Genomic DNA, 15,478 nt, shown 5'->3' on the forward strand with positions numbered 1-15,478 from the left:
CGCCCAGTTTATAGACGGAGAGACGCTTTCTCCATCCCTTCCTCTCCACCGAGTTCTCTCTCTCTCTCTCTCTCTCTCTCTCTCTCTCTCTCTTTCCACTTCACTCTCCCTCTCTCTTTTTCTCTCTCAGCCTCTAAATCTCTCCAGGCTGTGGGTCTCTGGGCCATGATCTCAGACCCTATGGCATGTGTGTGTCGGGAGAGGGGTGGTATAGGTCCTTGTTTGCCCAATAATATCCTGGGAGGGCAGGAATGGAGAAAGAAAGAGACAGATGCAGGGCCCCCGGACTCATCTGAGACTGACCCGCACGCAGGTGCTGAAGGATGTCCATGGCAGGAAACCCCTGGGGCTGGTTCCTGGGCCACCTCCTCCTCAGTGTCACAGGTATCTGCGTGTGTGTGTGTGTGTGTCCGCGCGCGCGCGCGTGTGTGTGTCTGTGCCTGAGGCAGTGTTTGTTACAGGCATGACTCAGTATCCTCCTGGATGTGCCTGAAGCTGCGTGGGTGACGGTACTGTGTGGCCGTTGCTCTCCAGATGCACACTTGTGATTCCTTGTATCACAGGGAGTTTGCATGTGTGCTGCCTGTGTACTGGGTGTGTGTGGCTTTGCATGCCTCTGTGTGTGACATAGTATGACAGGGTGTGTGGTCATGCCCGTGAGAGTCGGTGCGTGATTGGGTGAACAGCTCTGACCGTCTGTGCCTCTGAATATCCTGCAGAGTGGCAATGCTGTGAGGACCTGGGGAGCCTGGGGTGCCGCTAAAAGGGAGATGGTGCTTCTGCGGGGTCACCCATCGCTGGCAATCTGTGCCTGCTTCCTGGGTCTCCGATCCTTGGGCCCCCAGACAGCCACATCACGGGACGGTGTGATAGGGTTTCTGTGTGAGCCGGCTTTTTGCTGCTATGGGGGAGGCTGAGCCAGGGAAGGAGAGGCTTGGAGGGCCATAGAGTGTGGCACTGCCTCGAGTGTCTGGCTGTGTCGCCCTTGCCTCTGCCACCTTGTGTGAGAGGGTCTACTTGTGCTGGGAGGCTCATAGCCCCAGTAGTGCACTGTCGAGGCGCGCGCGCGTGTGTGTGTGTGTGTGTGTGTGAGAGAGAGCGAGAGAGGTGACATGTGGGTCCCAGAGATCTGTGACACACTTACAGCTGAAAGTCTCCTCTTGACAAGTGACCCCACTTCCTATACCCTGATCTCCGCCTCTTGAATCTGATCCGTGGAGTAACAGGCCTGCACTGTGATCCCACCCCCTTCTCACTCATTCTTGATTCCGCCCCTAAGAGCCTGACTGCCCTCAGGATCCCTGACTCCATCCCGCGGTCCTGATCACACCGCCTGCACTGTGACCCCGCCCCCAAGTGGCCTAGTCCTGCCTCCTGAGTCTGTCCCCCAGCCCTGACCACGCCCCCCTGGACCGAGGTTCCCCCCCCCCCCCACCAAGCTCTCACAAGCCCTGGTTCCACCCTGAGCCCATCCCCCTGACCTCGGAAGCCCTGATCTAGCCCCTGCACCGTGGCCACGCCCCCGCTCTGTGGCCACGCCCCCAGGAATAAGTGTCCAGCCTTCTGGGCCTTTTCCCCAGGCCTGACCACGCCCCTGCACCGAGCCCCGCCCCCAGAAGCCCCCGTTCCCCTCTGAGCCCGTCCCCCAGCCCTGAATCCGCCCTCAGGATCCCTCGCCTGGGGTGGAGGCGGCGACATCATAAACGGCGAGGACTGCCACCCGCACTCGCAGCCTTGGCAGGCGGCACTGTTCTTGGAAAAGGAATTTTTCTGCGGGGGCGTCCTGGTGCATCCTCAATGGGTGCTGTCAGCCGCACACTGTTTCCAGAAGTGAGTGCAGGGCGGGGCGGGGACGGGGGCGGGGCCTGGGTCCTAGGGAGGACCCGGAGGTATGGTGAGCTGAGGGGAAGCGCTTAATAGGTTCGATCTCTGGGTACTAAAAGTGAAAACCAGTGTGAAGGAAGGCTCTGCGAGGGAGGCGGGAGCTATGTGTTGCTTTGGAAGGACTCAAGGGTCCTGGGTTGAAATCCCAGCTCAGCTGCTGAGTTACTAGTGACTTAAGGCAAGTTCTTGCCCCTGGATTATGATTGTGCCTTAGGTTGGGTAGCTCTCAGCGCAGTGCTTAGCAAGGAAGATGGGGCTAGGGTAAGGGGCTGGAGATGAGGCTGTGGCTGAAGGCAAGAATGGAGATAACGGTGCAGTAGCCACAAAGCTATTCTGTCCCCACCCCACCCCCACCCTGTGGCCCTCAGTTCCTATACCATCAGGCTGGGTCTGCACAGTCTTGAGGACGACCATGAACCAGGCGGTCAGATGATGGAGGCTCACCTCTCCATCCAGCACCCAGAGTACAACAGACCATCTTTTGCCAACGACCTCATGCTCATCAAGTTGGAAGAATTGGTGCCCCAGTCTGACACCATCCAAAACATCGGCGTCGCCTCACAGTGCCCGACCGCTGGGGATTCTTGCCTCGTTTCCGGCTGGGGTCGGCTAAAGAATGGTGAGCTCGGGAGTGTGGGTGTGTCCGGCCTCTCTGAGGGGGTTCTCTGCCCAGCCAGAGAGGCTAATCCGATGCTCTGCGTCCCAGGCAGACTGCCCAAAGTGCTCCAATGCGTGAATATCTCAGTGGTGTCGGAGGAGATCTGCAGTGAACTCTATGCCCCTGTGTACCACCCCAGCATGTTCTGTGCTGGCGGAGGCCAGGACCAAAAGGACTCCTGCCATGTGAGAGATGGGAGAAGGGAAGAGGGGAGAAGATCCAGGGAGAGATGGAGAAGGGAGGGGACAGGGAACCATGGTGAGAAACAGAGATACGGGAAGATAGTGTGACAAATGGGGAGAGAGACTGAAAGAGAGAAGTCGACACAGGAATAAGGAGAAGCAAAGAAAGACAGAAATAGAGAAAGACAGATTCAGTAACGCAGGAACACACACGCACACCCACAGAGAAACAGACACACAGACGCGTAGAGATGAAATGCCAAGTGAAATAGGAAAAAAAACAAAAATAGAATATACAAAGAGATGCAGAGAGGCACAGAGACTCCAGGGGTCGTTGAGACAGAGAAATAAGCTATAAGGGGAGAAAAAGAAGGAGGGACACAAACAGAGACAGAACAGTAACAAACCCAAGAGCATCTACCAGCTGTTAGGATGTAGGGGAGCAGAATTGGTGCGGTCAGGGCTCTAGAATGAACGTTTAAGGAATATGTTGCTATCTTTTTTTTTCCCCCTCTCCTGCCATGGCTTCTCATTTGGTTCCTTTCTGATCTCACATCTATCTCCATCTCTCTGTGTTTTGGATTCTCATTCTCTGTCTCTCCACAACAGGGTGACTCTGGGGGCCCCCTGGTCTGCAACGGGTCCCTGCAGGGCCTTGTGTCCTTTGGACAATCCCCCTGTGGCCAGCCCAACGTGCCAGGCGTCTACACCAACCTCTGCAAGTTCACAGACTGGATACAGAAAACCATCCAGGCCAGTTAACTCCAGGGACTGGGACCCATGAAATTGAACCCCCAAATATAAGCTGCTGAAGGAATTCAGGAATCTGGGTTCCCAGTGCCTTCCTCCTTCAGACCCAGGAGTCTAGACCCCCTCCCCCATCCCCAGTAGTCCAATCCTGCTAAGAATATCTTCCTGTACACAGTGCCCCCTAGTGGCACAATGTTGACCCCGCCTTACCATTGGTAGAGAAAGCTGGGTTTTCACCGTCATTTGTCCCTTCCTCTAAGCCCAGAAATAAAGTCGAAGAGAAGCACGGGCTCGGCTCAGACTCTTCTCCTTACTTCCCTTCCCATCCAAGGGATTCCAGCAAATAGCTTTCCCTCCTTGTGCCTCAGTTTCCCCATCTGGGAAATGGGAGCCTTGACCAGGAGAGCCACAGGATCCCCAAGGAACAAGACATAGCTGGAAGGTTAAGAGAACTGATTCTGTGGATGTTGTCCAATTTCTGAAAAGTCAAATCAGCAAACGGCAAATTAATGGGATTTACTTATTCGGTTTCTGTAGCTTTCACTGACTTCTTTTGGTTTGGTCTTCTTAAGAATTTTAAGAATTCTAAGAATTTTAAGAATTCTCCATTTGTAGCTGCCTCAGGACCCTCCTGCTGTAGCTGGAGACTGGTGGGAAGAATCTGGGGGGCGGCGGGGAAGGGGGGGTCTGAGGACAGAGAGAGGGGAGACTGGGGACCCAAGAATATAAGGAATTGTTATTATACCATAATAATTGTTATTATACTAAATAGAATATACTGATGAGAATTTATATTCAAAGTATATTCATAAATATACTGTGAATCTATTCTTAAGGAAATATTTAAATTTTTATGTATCCCTTAATGTATCCTCAAATATATAAAGAGTGAAATAACTGAAAGTAAGATAGACAAATCCCCACTCATAAAAGAGGATTTGGGGATTCCCTGACGGTCTAGTGGTTAGGACTTGGTGCTTTCACTGCCAAGGGAGCAAGCTTGAGGCCTGGTTGGAGAACTAAGATCCCGCAAGTGGCGACACGTGGCCAGAATTTTGTTTTTAATTAAAAAATGTTAAAAAGAGGATTTTAAGGTGACTCAAAAAAATAATCGAACAAACAAGATAAAAATGGATAAGGACATAGATGATTTGAACAATGTGATTAACAAACTTTACTTAATGGTCCTATATAGAACATTGCACCCAGTATCTGAAGAACATACAATCTTGTCAAAACACGATACCTACCAGAATGGCTAAGATTAAAAAGATGGGGCTTCCCTGGTGGCGCAGTGGTTGAGAGTCCGCCTGCCGATGCAGGGGACATGGGTTCGTGCCCCAGTCCGGGAAGATCCCACATGCCGCGGAGCGGCTGGGCCCGTGAGCCATGGCCGCTGAGCCTGCGCGTCCGGAGCCTGTGCTCCGCAACGGGAGAGGCTGTAACAGTGACAGACCCGTGTACCGCAAAAAAAAAAAAAAAAAAAAGTCTCAGAGTAAAGTAAGCTGTACTTGGGGCATCCCCCCTGCTCGATGTCACACTCTCAAGCTGGGGCCTCACACACCTGTTTTCTCTCCCTGGGTCTCAGTTTCCCCATTTGTAAAACGGGGGTCTTGATAAAGGGGTTTCAAAGAGAGATGCCAAAACAGAGATGGAGAGCCCCCGCTTCAGCAAGTCCTTATCTACTGCTGCCTGACTGTGTCCTCTGAGAAAGACCCCACAACCACCGCTCCCCAGCATTCTGGGAAAACAGGCCTGGTAACGGCCTGGGATTACTCAGCACTGATTAAGTGCCAGGCACGAATTTCAGGCACTGATGCCTCAAAACACTCCTACGAGGCAGAAACAATGATTATTCTCATCTTACAGAGGAGGAAATGGAGGCACAGGAAGGCCGAGTGGCTTGCCTAAAGACACACAGCATTAAGTGTTGGAGGCAGGATTCGATCCTGGCTGCCTGGAGCCAGAGTCCACGTCTGAATCATGTCCTGGGTTAACGCGTCTTTCACGCACCAGCCTAATTTCGATTTACACACCTGCTCTGTGCATATTACCTTGTCCAACCCCACCCATTTCCACTCCTCCCCCACTCTAAGACCCCATCGGGGGTATGCACTGATAACCAGAGAGGTGATGTTTCACACTCAAGGAAGCACAGGACTTCCTGGACCATTCTCTTGTCCTTCCCCCCCAGACTTCTGCAGCCTGGATGACCTTGAGCATGGGCGGGGGGGGGCTCTGTCCTCGCCACCGTCTGCTCATGTGTGTGGAATTGTTTACTGTGTGCTCTTAGCTCCTTACACGCACTAACTCTTACTCCTTGCAAAACTCTGTGGTTTTATCTGATTATTATTGAATAAAATTATCTGATTTTAAGGATGAGAAACTGAAAGCACTTACCAGAATTTCCAAAACATCAAGTAGTGGAGCAGGGGTCTGAGCCCAGGACCCTGAAACTCCACTTTTGACTGGCTCCATAATGAAGGGGGAGGGTGGGTTGTGGTGAGATGAAATTAGAGGAGGGCCGACACTACGTGAGGAGCTGCCTGGGGCATCGAGAGTCCAGTCCCGCTCCCAGGGTGGGCAGGATGCAGTGACTGTCTCCCTGGGGCAAGAGTTCCAGATGAGGTTTGTTCCCTCAGGGCGATCCAAAGGGGCTCAAACACCAGGCCGAAGGCATTTGTCCAGGGGTGACGGGGACACTCCACGGAAGGGTTGTGAGCAGGGAAGGGGCAGGGTCAGCTCTGAGTGTATAGAGACCCTCTGAAGCCAACTAGTGGTGGACAGGAGGGGACAGACTGGAGGGTGGGAGGCCGCGGTGGAGGCTGGGGTGAGGGTCCAAGAATAGAGGGGAACACCTGAGCCAGACCGAGGGGACAGAGAAGAGGGACAGGGCTGGGTACCGCTGGGCTGTAGGGGATGAGGGGAGGGAAGGGGTGGAGACAGCACCCTCGGGGATCTGGCCACGTGACTGAGTGGACAGTGGGGGCTGTCCCTGGGATGGGAAACATGAGAGGAAGGGGGAGGAGAGTTTGGGGAAAGAGAGAAATGTGTTAGGTCACAGTGAGTGAGAGAGATCTGGAGACCCCGGGCAGGGGTGGGTGTCTCCCGGGAGCAGGTGGCTGCCCAAGGCTGGAATTCAGGGTCAGATGGAGGAGAACTGCTTGGTTGGTGGTTGAACCATGGAGGTGATGAAAGAAAGACTCTAGGGAGTGTTCCCAGGAGGAGGAATAGGGCAGGACTCAGGCCTTAGTGGAGGGGAAGGACATCTGGGGAGATGCCCAGGATGACGTTGGTCACCCTAGTCTAACTCGGCCAGAGTGGGCGGGCGGTGCGGGGGAGGGTCGTTGACATCGCCGTGTCGGGGACAAGGCGAGGCGCGGCGCCCTCCCGAGGAGCCGGCGCACAGGTCCGGTAAGAGCCTGGGCTGCGCTCTGGCATGATTTCAGAGTCCCATCCGTGTCGCGGAGACGGTTACAATACCTGCCTGTGTGGGCTGGTGGGAGGAGCATGTGTGATCTTGATGGAAAGCGCTTAGCCTGGCGCCCGGGAAGCCCTCGTTATGATCACCCCTCACCACCACCCGGCTCCAACAGAGGGAGGTGTCTCCAGGGGTGGAGATGAACAGACCAGCTAGGTGTTCCCAAAGACAGACACTGGATTCTTCCCGCCCTCTGTCGTGACCTTTGCCGGGATGCCCCTCTCTGGGTCTCAGTCTCCTCTATATTAAGGAGGAAGGACTTCCCTGGTGGTCCAGTGGCTAAGACTCCATGCTTCCAACGCAGGGGGCACAGGTTCGATCCTTGGTCAGGGAACTAAGATCCCACGTGCCGGCACAGTCAAAAAAAAAAAAAAGAAGGAGGAAGCCGTCCATAATAAACACCTCACGGGGCTGTCAGAAGGATGAATGAGATAATGCAAGGCCGACACTCCATGAACAGAGGCTGCTCAAGTGAAGCTGCCGTCCGCTGTGAGTCCAAAGACCTTGAGCACGAATTTGTGGCAAAATGAAGGGACAGAGTAGTTCTAGAATAGCTTCTAGCCTGGGAGCCAAACTATCTGGGGGTCCCAGAACATCTGAAGATGACAGGGTTCTAGAATGTCTAGAGATCTGTGGTTTTAGACTATTTTACCGTCTTGGGTTCTAGAGCATCTGAGGACCTAGATTTCCAGAATATCTCAGGCCCTTCTCTTCTAGAATCTGAAGGTCTGGTATCCTAGAGCTGTTGAAGGTCTGGGGTTCTAGAGTGACAGAGACCCTAGGATTCTGGAATAACTAAGGGTTTATGGTTCTGGAATGTCTGAAAGACATCTGGGGGCTTAGACACCATCATTTTCCCATATTATCTGTGAGGAAGTCAAGTGCCAGGGACCCCTAGGCATTGGCCACTGATGTCCTTAACAGTCAGCCCCGATCATGCAGCCCCTTCCTATATATGTGACGGATTTCCAGAAACAGGGAGAAACTATGCTTATAATAGCTCCCATCTTTCACTGGGTGATCTGAGGTCAGTATTTCCTTCTACTGCGCCTCTTCGTTATTTAGACAAGCCACGGTAGACTCTAGACAATTCCCCAGGGCCCTCTATGGTCCTGAGACACTGGTAAACAAACTTAAATTCCCCAAGCTTTGGGTCATCTTAACGATGCTCTCCAGTCTCCAGAAAACAGAATCCAGATTTCAAGCCTCAGGATGCAGAAGGAAGACTGCAAGATCCAGAATGAAGACTCTAGTCTCCCAGTCTCTAAAGTCATGCTCTAGAGTCAAGAGTCTAGGAACCTCAGAATCCTGGAAGCCAGGCCCCTCTCTCCTTGTCCAGTCGCTTAAATACGCAATGCAGTTTTTTGGGTTTTTTGGGGGGGTGTTTGTTTTAGTTTTTTTGGCTGCACCAGGTCTTAGTTGCAGCACGCGAACTCTTACTTGAGGCATGCATGCAGGATCTAGTTCCCTGACCAGGGATCGAACCCAGGCCCCCTGCATTGGGAGTGCAGAGTCTTACCCACTGGACCACGAGGGAAGTCCCCTCAATGCAGATTTGAAACTCCGTACTTCACATTCCAAAGTCAATCCATGAACCCTCAGAGTCTAGACCCAGACTCTAGAATCCAGGCCCCGTAACTCAAAATCCAAAATCTATCATTCATAGTCCAGGCCCCAAAACCTCAAGTCCTAGAGTCCAAGCATCAGACTCCAGATTCTTAGTCTGGACTCGAGAGTCAGAGGCCCTGGACCTAGAATCCAAGACTGAGACTCAAAGGCCAGAGTCCAGGATCCAGCTTCCAGACCCAAACTCCAGAAGTCACATTCCAAAATCCACTCCCGACTTCAAGTCATGAGTGGCCGGTTCTAGGCCCCAAACTCAGAATCCAGAATTGGAGATCCAGAATCAAAGCTGAAGATCCAGAAAGATCCAGAACCCAAAGTTGGGAGGTTCAGACTCCAAGGTCCAGAATTGGGGATATATATCCAGAACCCAAGGTCCAGAATTGGACATCCAGACCCAGGATCCACTGTCCAGAATCAGAGATCCAAGGTCCAGAATCCAGAAGAGCGGGTTCCGAATCCAGAATCAGGGATCCAGAAGGGGGGGGTCCCGGTCCAGCTCCAGAACCCAAGATCCAGACCCCTAGTCCAGGCACCAGAAGTATGACTCTAGAATCCAGTTTCTACACTCCAGACCCCAGATTCCAGGTTACATGCTCCAGGCTCCTGGTTCTATATTTTGATCTCCTCCAACTTTCTGCTCTTGCCCTACTGTCTCCTCCCCCTTGACAAACTGCCCTTGGTAGGGAAATTCCTCCTCAGAGACTCAGACAAAAGCTTCAGCCTAATAAATGCTCCGTAGGTCCTGTCCCCCACCCCACTAGCCACTCAGGCATCCCTGCCTGTAAACCTGGCTCTCAGCCACTTCCCACCTCACCCTATCCCCCTCCCCCAAGACCCGGGTGGGGCCGGGAGCTTATAAATTCAGGCATTCATGTGCCTGCTCGCTTTCTTCTGGCTTCCAAGCTACCCCAGATGCTGCTGGAGGATCTGGAGGGGGGTGAGATCTTTGAGATGGGGCAGGGGGTTTGGAGTGAGGAGAGACACAGGTCTTCCCTGGTCTAGGGGAGACATGGGATGTCCTCGTTCCAGGGAGCAGACATGGACTTCCCTGAGGGACTTGCATGTCAAGGGCACCTGGGTAGGTCCATGTGTTGTTTGCTGAGGCACCGAGTCGAGCCTGAACCAAGAAAACGTCCTGGAGATGCAAGAGGGAGCTGCAGCGGTGAGGTGGGGGAGGGCACGGAGTACATCAGGAGGACGTCTTCTAAAGCACTTGTACCAGAGCCAGGAACAAGGTCAGGAGTTATCATGCGTGCAGGTCAGCTCAGCACAATCTCCCTGAGGCCTCCTGTGTGCCCGGCCCCTGGCTGGGCAGTGCTGGGGACACAGAGAGGACCTGAGCTGAGCACACCTGGGGATGGAACCAGAACAGGCACTATAGGACCCAGAAGAGATACCTGTTAGGTATCGGGGTCTCCCAGAAGAGGCGAGGGCTGAGCCTCAGAGGACAAATAGGAATTTGGAAGATGCAGGGGGGAAAGGGCTTTACTTCAAGCCCAAAGCTTGCCTAGCTCTGGGCAGTGCTGGGGAACCAGAGTGCAGTCAGGCTGGGCTCGCCCTCAGGGAGCTCTCGGTCTGGGAGGGGAGGCAGACACCGCTGACTCAGGGAGGTCAGAAAAGGCCTCCAGGAGGATGTGGACCTTGAAGGGACTGGCATACCTGGAAGGAGGAACGGCCTGAACAAAAATGTGGAGGCATGAAATTGCAAGAAGGAAAATGGGAAGAAATAGCCTAGACGCGCAAGGTCACGAGAGACCCGGCCAGAGGGGCTAGAAGGGGAGAAGCCACTCATGGCCTCGCAAGTGAGGCTGGGGGACTGGGACTTTATCCTGGGGGTGCCGGGGGTCAGCTCCGGGTCTAGGGGTGTCCTGTGGAGCCAGGTAGGGGTACAGGCTGTGAGGAGTGTGGGACTTGAGTGGAGGGACAGGCTTGGTAAGGACCCAAGAGGCCAGATAAGAGGCTGGTGTGGGATTTGGGGAAAGAATATATCCTGAGCTAAAGCTTTGGGGTCAGTGGATGGTGTTGGGCTCTGCCAGGCTGTGGGTGTACCTGGGAGTCTGTCCCGGTGCCTGGAGAAACAGCAGACCCTTGGGAGATGGAGAGCCCGGGAGGGAGAGCAGTTTGGGATGGGGCACAAGGATGGTGAAAAGGGGTTTCTTAAGAGCAGGTGGGATGAGTTTGTGTCTGGAGGGATCCAGGTGGGGGCAGGAGGGTCCACCCTCACACCCGCTCGCTCTCTCCCCTCCCCAGACATCGGCAGAGCCCTGGTCCCTCCTTCGCAATGTGGCTTCTCCTCACCTTCTCCTTCCTGCTGACATCTGCAGGTGAGGTGGGCCCAGGTCAGGTCCGGGTCAGTGGGAGTGTAGTGCCACCTAATTCCCCAGCCTATCCGGGTCCTGCAATCTGCCAGCAGCGCCTCCCTCACTCGGGGACCATCTGCTGATCCTTCCCCCACACCCACCTCAGCCACATGCCGACATCCCCGGGTCCTCGCCCTACCCCAAGAGCTGTCAGGGGCCTGGCGCTGCTCTGGAGTCCCCATGACAATGAACATGGCCCTTGGGTGACACAGACCCGAGTTCGAGTTCTGGGGCCGCCCCTTCCTTGCTGTGTGACCTTGAGGAAATTGCTTCCCCTTTCTGGTCCTTCAGTGCCTTCTTTAGAAGACAGCACCTACCTGCAAGAATAATGGTAAGGGCTCGATAGCACGATGTAGGTAAAGCTTATACTGAGCATTAAATACATGTTGGGAAGCTCAAGAACACAGGCTCTGGGTTCAAATCCTGCCTCTGCTGCTTTCTAGTTACTTAACGTCTCTGTGACTCAGGTTCCCTAACTGTACCGCGGAGATAACAACAGATGCTCTCTCATAGGGTTATTGTGAGGATTAAATGCGGTCCCGGCCCAGGGTACCGCCCTGTAAAGGTGTGTTAGCGTTGCTGGGCACTTGGTATATTCCAGACACAGTGGTCAGCACTCATCTGGTCCCCTGTGGCTCAGAGAGGGGCAGCCACTGGGTCAAGGTGACCCCAGGCGGCAGGAGAGCTCCAGACTGCCTTCAGCCACCACCCGTGGAGAAATTAACTGTAACCTGATGCCTCTACCCTGGAGAGGTTGAAGGTGGACTTTTATTAACCCCCCCCCACATGACCCTCACTTCTGGGGGCCCCTCAGACCTCCCCGCTGCTGCCAGCCTCCCCTCAGGCTCTCTCTGTGCTCTTTCCTCCCTGCCCCTACCCCCTGCCCGCTGCACCCAGCTAGGGCCTCCGCCCTCCTCCGGCTTGGACTGGCCAGGGGCGGCCTCAGTGCCCAGCTGTTCAACCCGCACCCTCTGTCCTTCTCTGCAGGACGACCCCACCCTTCCCTTGTTAAGCCCCTTGTCCACCACATCCGCGTTCCCCCGGCCTTGCCAGGGCCCTTGGCCCAGTTCCTGACCTTGGCAGGTAGAGTGTGGGCATTTGGTGTGGCTGTGCACATCTTGCCCCATTGTGGGTGTCTGTGTGCCTGGCTGTGACCCTGAGGGGACATATCCACGTTGCCCAGTGTAGGGGGTCATGGTCCTATGACCTTGACGCATCCCCGTGCATGTCCTCGTGCATGGTGCAGTGTGGGCAACGGGAGCGTGTGTGTGCAGAGTCCTTCGTGTCTACATCCCGCCCACATGTCTGAGCCAGGTCCCCAACTGTGAAACTCAATTAGTGACCCTGAACACCAAGTGAGTGACTTGGGGGCTGATCTAGAGATGGATAAGTATGTCCCGACCTGGCTGCCTGTGTCTTGAGCAATGTGCCTTTGACCTTGAATGCCACCTTTGTGTCCCATGTTTCCCTGGGTCTGATCTAGTGGGTCCATATCTGAGCTCTGGCCCTCTGGGTCGGTTTTATAACTTTGAATCCCCACAAAGTGACTTGGGAATGAATAACGGTTTTGACCTTGACGATCTTTACCCGGGTCTGCACATATGTCTGGCTTACTTTGGCTAAATTTGTGTCCACAACCTGAACATCCACACATATGTCTACATAAATAAATCTATGTGTCCTTTGTTTAAAATAACTAATATTTTTAAAGCAGTTACAATATGCCAGACATCGTACACACACTCTCTCACTCTCTCTCTCTCTCTCTTGCTCTCTTTCCCATTTAATTCTTACAACAATCCCATTATACAGATGAGGAAATAGAGGCACAGAAAAGTCCGTTTGCTCAAAGTCTCACAGATAATATGTTTGGATCCAGGATTTTTTACTCTATCACTTCAGATTTAACCACTATACTATAGACCCATGTTGGTGACAAGTCTTTTGGGACCTGAGTGTGTATCGGTGTCTCTCCCTGTGTACCCTCATTCAGGACCTCACCCTGTTGTTCAGACCCCGTGTGCAAGTGTGCAAATCTGTGGCCTAGTGTATGCAGATCCACGCTGGGGTCTGTAAATTTAGGTCTGAGCTTCTATGTCCAAACCTGTGCCCGTGAACGTGTGTGTGTACACAGGCTCATGCCTTAACTATCCTGTTCACATACACATACGAAGTTCTGTGCTGTGATTCTTGAAGCTGCAACCCATGTCCACACAAATGAATTCCAGCTGAAAGTGCTGCCCATATCGGTTCCTGAGTTTGGAAGACTGGCTGTGCCTGTATGTTTGCCCATGACCTTGTATGGCTACATCTGTGTCCTTGTAAGATACTGCGTTTGGCTGAGATGTCCAGACTCTGGGGCCAAGAATGTGTGTCCCACAGATTGAGTGGCCACACCCTTTTGGTGTCTGTGACAGCTCGGTGAACTTGAATGGCCGGTTTCAAGTGACCATCTGTCTGGACCTATATCCATTGTCCTTGTCTCTACTCCCAATCCCAGAGGACTGCCTGCCCTCCGGTCCTCTCCCTGTCCTCTCTCTCCCGGAGTCCTATAGCAAACGAGTGGGGGCTGAGGGCAGAGGGACAGTTCTGGGGAAAACAAGCAGCAGTTGTAAAAGCTAGAGAGAAGGCGGTGCTTAAAATTCCACAGGAGGGACATCTTAAGAAGTTGGGGAAAGGCAACAGGTGGAAAATGTATAGTGAGGTCAGGGTACAAGGAAGGTGTAGGGTGCAAGGGAGAGGACTCTGTCCTCGGGGATCTTCCTCTGTCTCCTCTCTCAGTGGCGCAGGATGACAGTGACAAGGTACTGAGTGTGCGCCCCACTCCCAGACATGGCTGGTGGCCCTCTTTGAGCATAGACGCCTTAACTGCGGTGGTCCCCTCATCTCCCCGCACTGGGTGCTCTCTGCAGCCCACTGCCAAACGCGCTATGAAGGCTTAGGGTCCTGACGGGCCGTGGCGGGAGGGTCTAGGGATCTCACAATCATGGATTCTGAGGAAAGGAGCTGGAGCCTGGGGACTGAGTTCCAGGTGTGTGCACGACTTTGGCACCTTGGTCTCTAAGAGGCAGAGGCTGAAACTATTGGCTTCGGGGCCTTGCGGAAAGGCTGATGGGATCTCCAGATTCCCAGAGGGTCAGGGGACCCAAAGTTGCCCACTCTCTGATCTTTCTGCCCACTCCTCACTCCATTTGTGGCTAACCGCTCACCCGCACAGCTCCACGGGAGTGCGCCTAGGCGAGCACAACCTGCGCCAGCGCGATGGCGCAGTGACTTCAGGGGACCCCTGGTCTGTGGGGATGTCCTGCAGGGCATTGTGTCCTGGGGTGATGTCCCCTGCGACACAAACACCAAGCCCAGTGTCTGTACCAAAGTCTGCAGCTACTTGGAGTAGATCAAGGAAACCATGAAGAGGAACTGACTATTCTGGGCTACCACCTGTGTCCCTGACTACACAGAAGCCCCCATGGCTGGCCAGCAGCCCCATCTTGACCTGGAACAGAACTGGGCCATCCCCCAAGGCCCCGTCCAAGACCCAGAGGTTAGCCAAGGACTTGCCCCTCTGAGACCAGAGCTGGTGCTTCAGGTCACCTGTTTGATACCAGAATAACAGAAAACACTGATGCAAGTTTCTCTGTGGAAGTTTCTGCAACTTACTTCTGGGGATGAAGGGAAACGGGGGCCACAGACTGGGTGGGGAACTCACGGCCACTATATACTGTTCCTTTTCACCCACTGCCCTGACGTTCATTCAGCATCTAGGACCGGCTATTTCATCTTGAGCGAAAGACCCAACCTCAGTCAGCCTGGGTTTCCCCCATCTCCTATTGCTTTCCTCAGAGGGTTGCTGTGAGGATTAAATGAGGTGATTCCTAGGAACTGATTTGAATAATGCCTGGCACTGAGAAAATACTCTGTGTTTCTGGACCCCAGTGAAAGAACGCAGCACACACTAGATGCTCAAGAATGACTTCATTTTCTTCAAGATCTAGGCTTCCTGGTCGCCATGGCGAAAAGGCAAAAACTCTCCTTTCCTTAGGCAGGTTCCTGACCTACAGCAGAGGTTGGGCCCCCGTGAGCTGCTTTGATTTTACTGAAGAGCCAGGAGAATGGGTTGGAAAGCTTAGAAATGGATGGACTTATCATTGAGGCTGCAGGAATCTAGCTCCTGACCCCCAAAATGTGATTTTTCAAGGTCACTGAACGTCAAGGCGCAGGAACCTGGCTCTTGAGACCTAAATAGTTTACGGAGGGGAGGGTGGATTGGAATTTGCAGAGACGATCTCGTGACCCTCTTTGGGACTTTGGAGGACGTGACCTTGAGCATCCGGATTTGGGGAACAAGGAGGAGGTGGGTATGGCGGCCCAACGTTGTTTGGGGGGGCATTAGATTTTGAAATGCTGGGAAATTTACACTGGGAACCGTTGAAACTTCGTATTCCTGCATCTGGGGACGCTAGGATTGGGTGACGGGCGCCTAAGATTTTATTATGAAAGGAGGAGTAGATTTAGGGGCCTGGACCCCAAATCTAGGAGT

General features: G+C 53.6%; 2 protein-coding genes across 2 annotated transcripts; both read left to right on the forward strand.

Moving 5' to 3' along the window:
- Nucleotides 1–323: 323 nt before the first annotated feature.
- KLK4 (kallikrein related peptidase 4) lies at nt 324–3,746 on the forward strand. Its single transcript, XM_059999802.1, has 5 exons — nt 324–384; nt 1,668–1,830; nt 2,253–2,503; nt 2,591–2,727; nt 3,334–3,746. The coding sequence occupies exons 1-5, from the start codon at nt 324–326 to the stop codon at nt 3,484–3,486; spliced, it is 765 nt and encodes a 254-aa protein (XP_059855785.1). The 3' UTR covers nt 3,487–3,746.
- A 7,116-nt stretch (nt 3,747–10,862) lies between these two features.
- On the forward strand, nt 10,863–14,362 carry LOC132416455 (kallikrein-15). Its single transcript, XM_059999831.1, is given in 4 exon segments — nt 10,863–10,925; nt 13,739–13,877; nt 14,170–14,213; nt 14,216–14,362. Coding segments are annotated over 4 exon segments (393 nt in total).
- Nucleotides 14,363–15,478: the final 1,116 nt, after the last annotated feature.

Source organism: Delphinus delphis, chromosome 20 (assembly GCF_949987515.2).
Source record: "Delphinus delphis chromosome 20, mDelDel1.2, whole genome shotgun sequence".
Classification (NCBI taxonomy): Eukaryota; Metazoa; Chordata; class Mammalia; order Artiodactyla; family Delphinidae; genus Delphinus; species Delphinus delphis.

Coding starts and splice junctions, on each gene's coding strand:
- KLK4 (XM_059999802.1), top strand. CDS start 324: ATGTCCATGGCAGGAAACCCCTGGGGCTGGTTCCTGGGCCACCTCCTC. Junction 2,504..2,590: donor CTGGGGTCGGCTAAAGAATG/GTGAGCTCGGGA, acceptor TCTGCGTCCCAG/GCAGACTGCCCAAAGTGCTC. Junction 2,728..3,333: donor ACCAAAAGGACTCCTGCCAT/GTGAGAGATGGG, acceptor TCTCCACAACAG/GGTGACTCTGGGGGCCCCCT.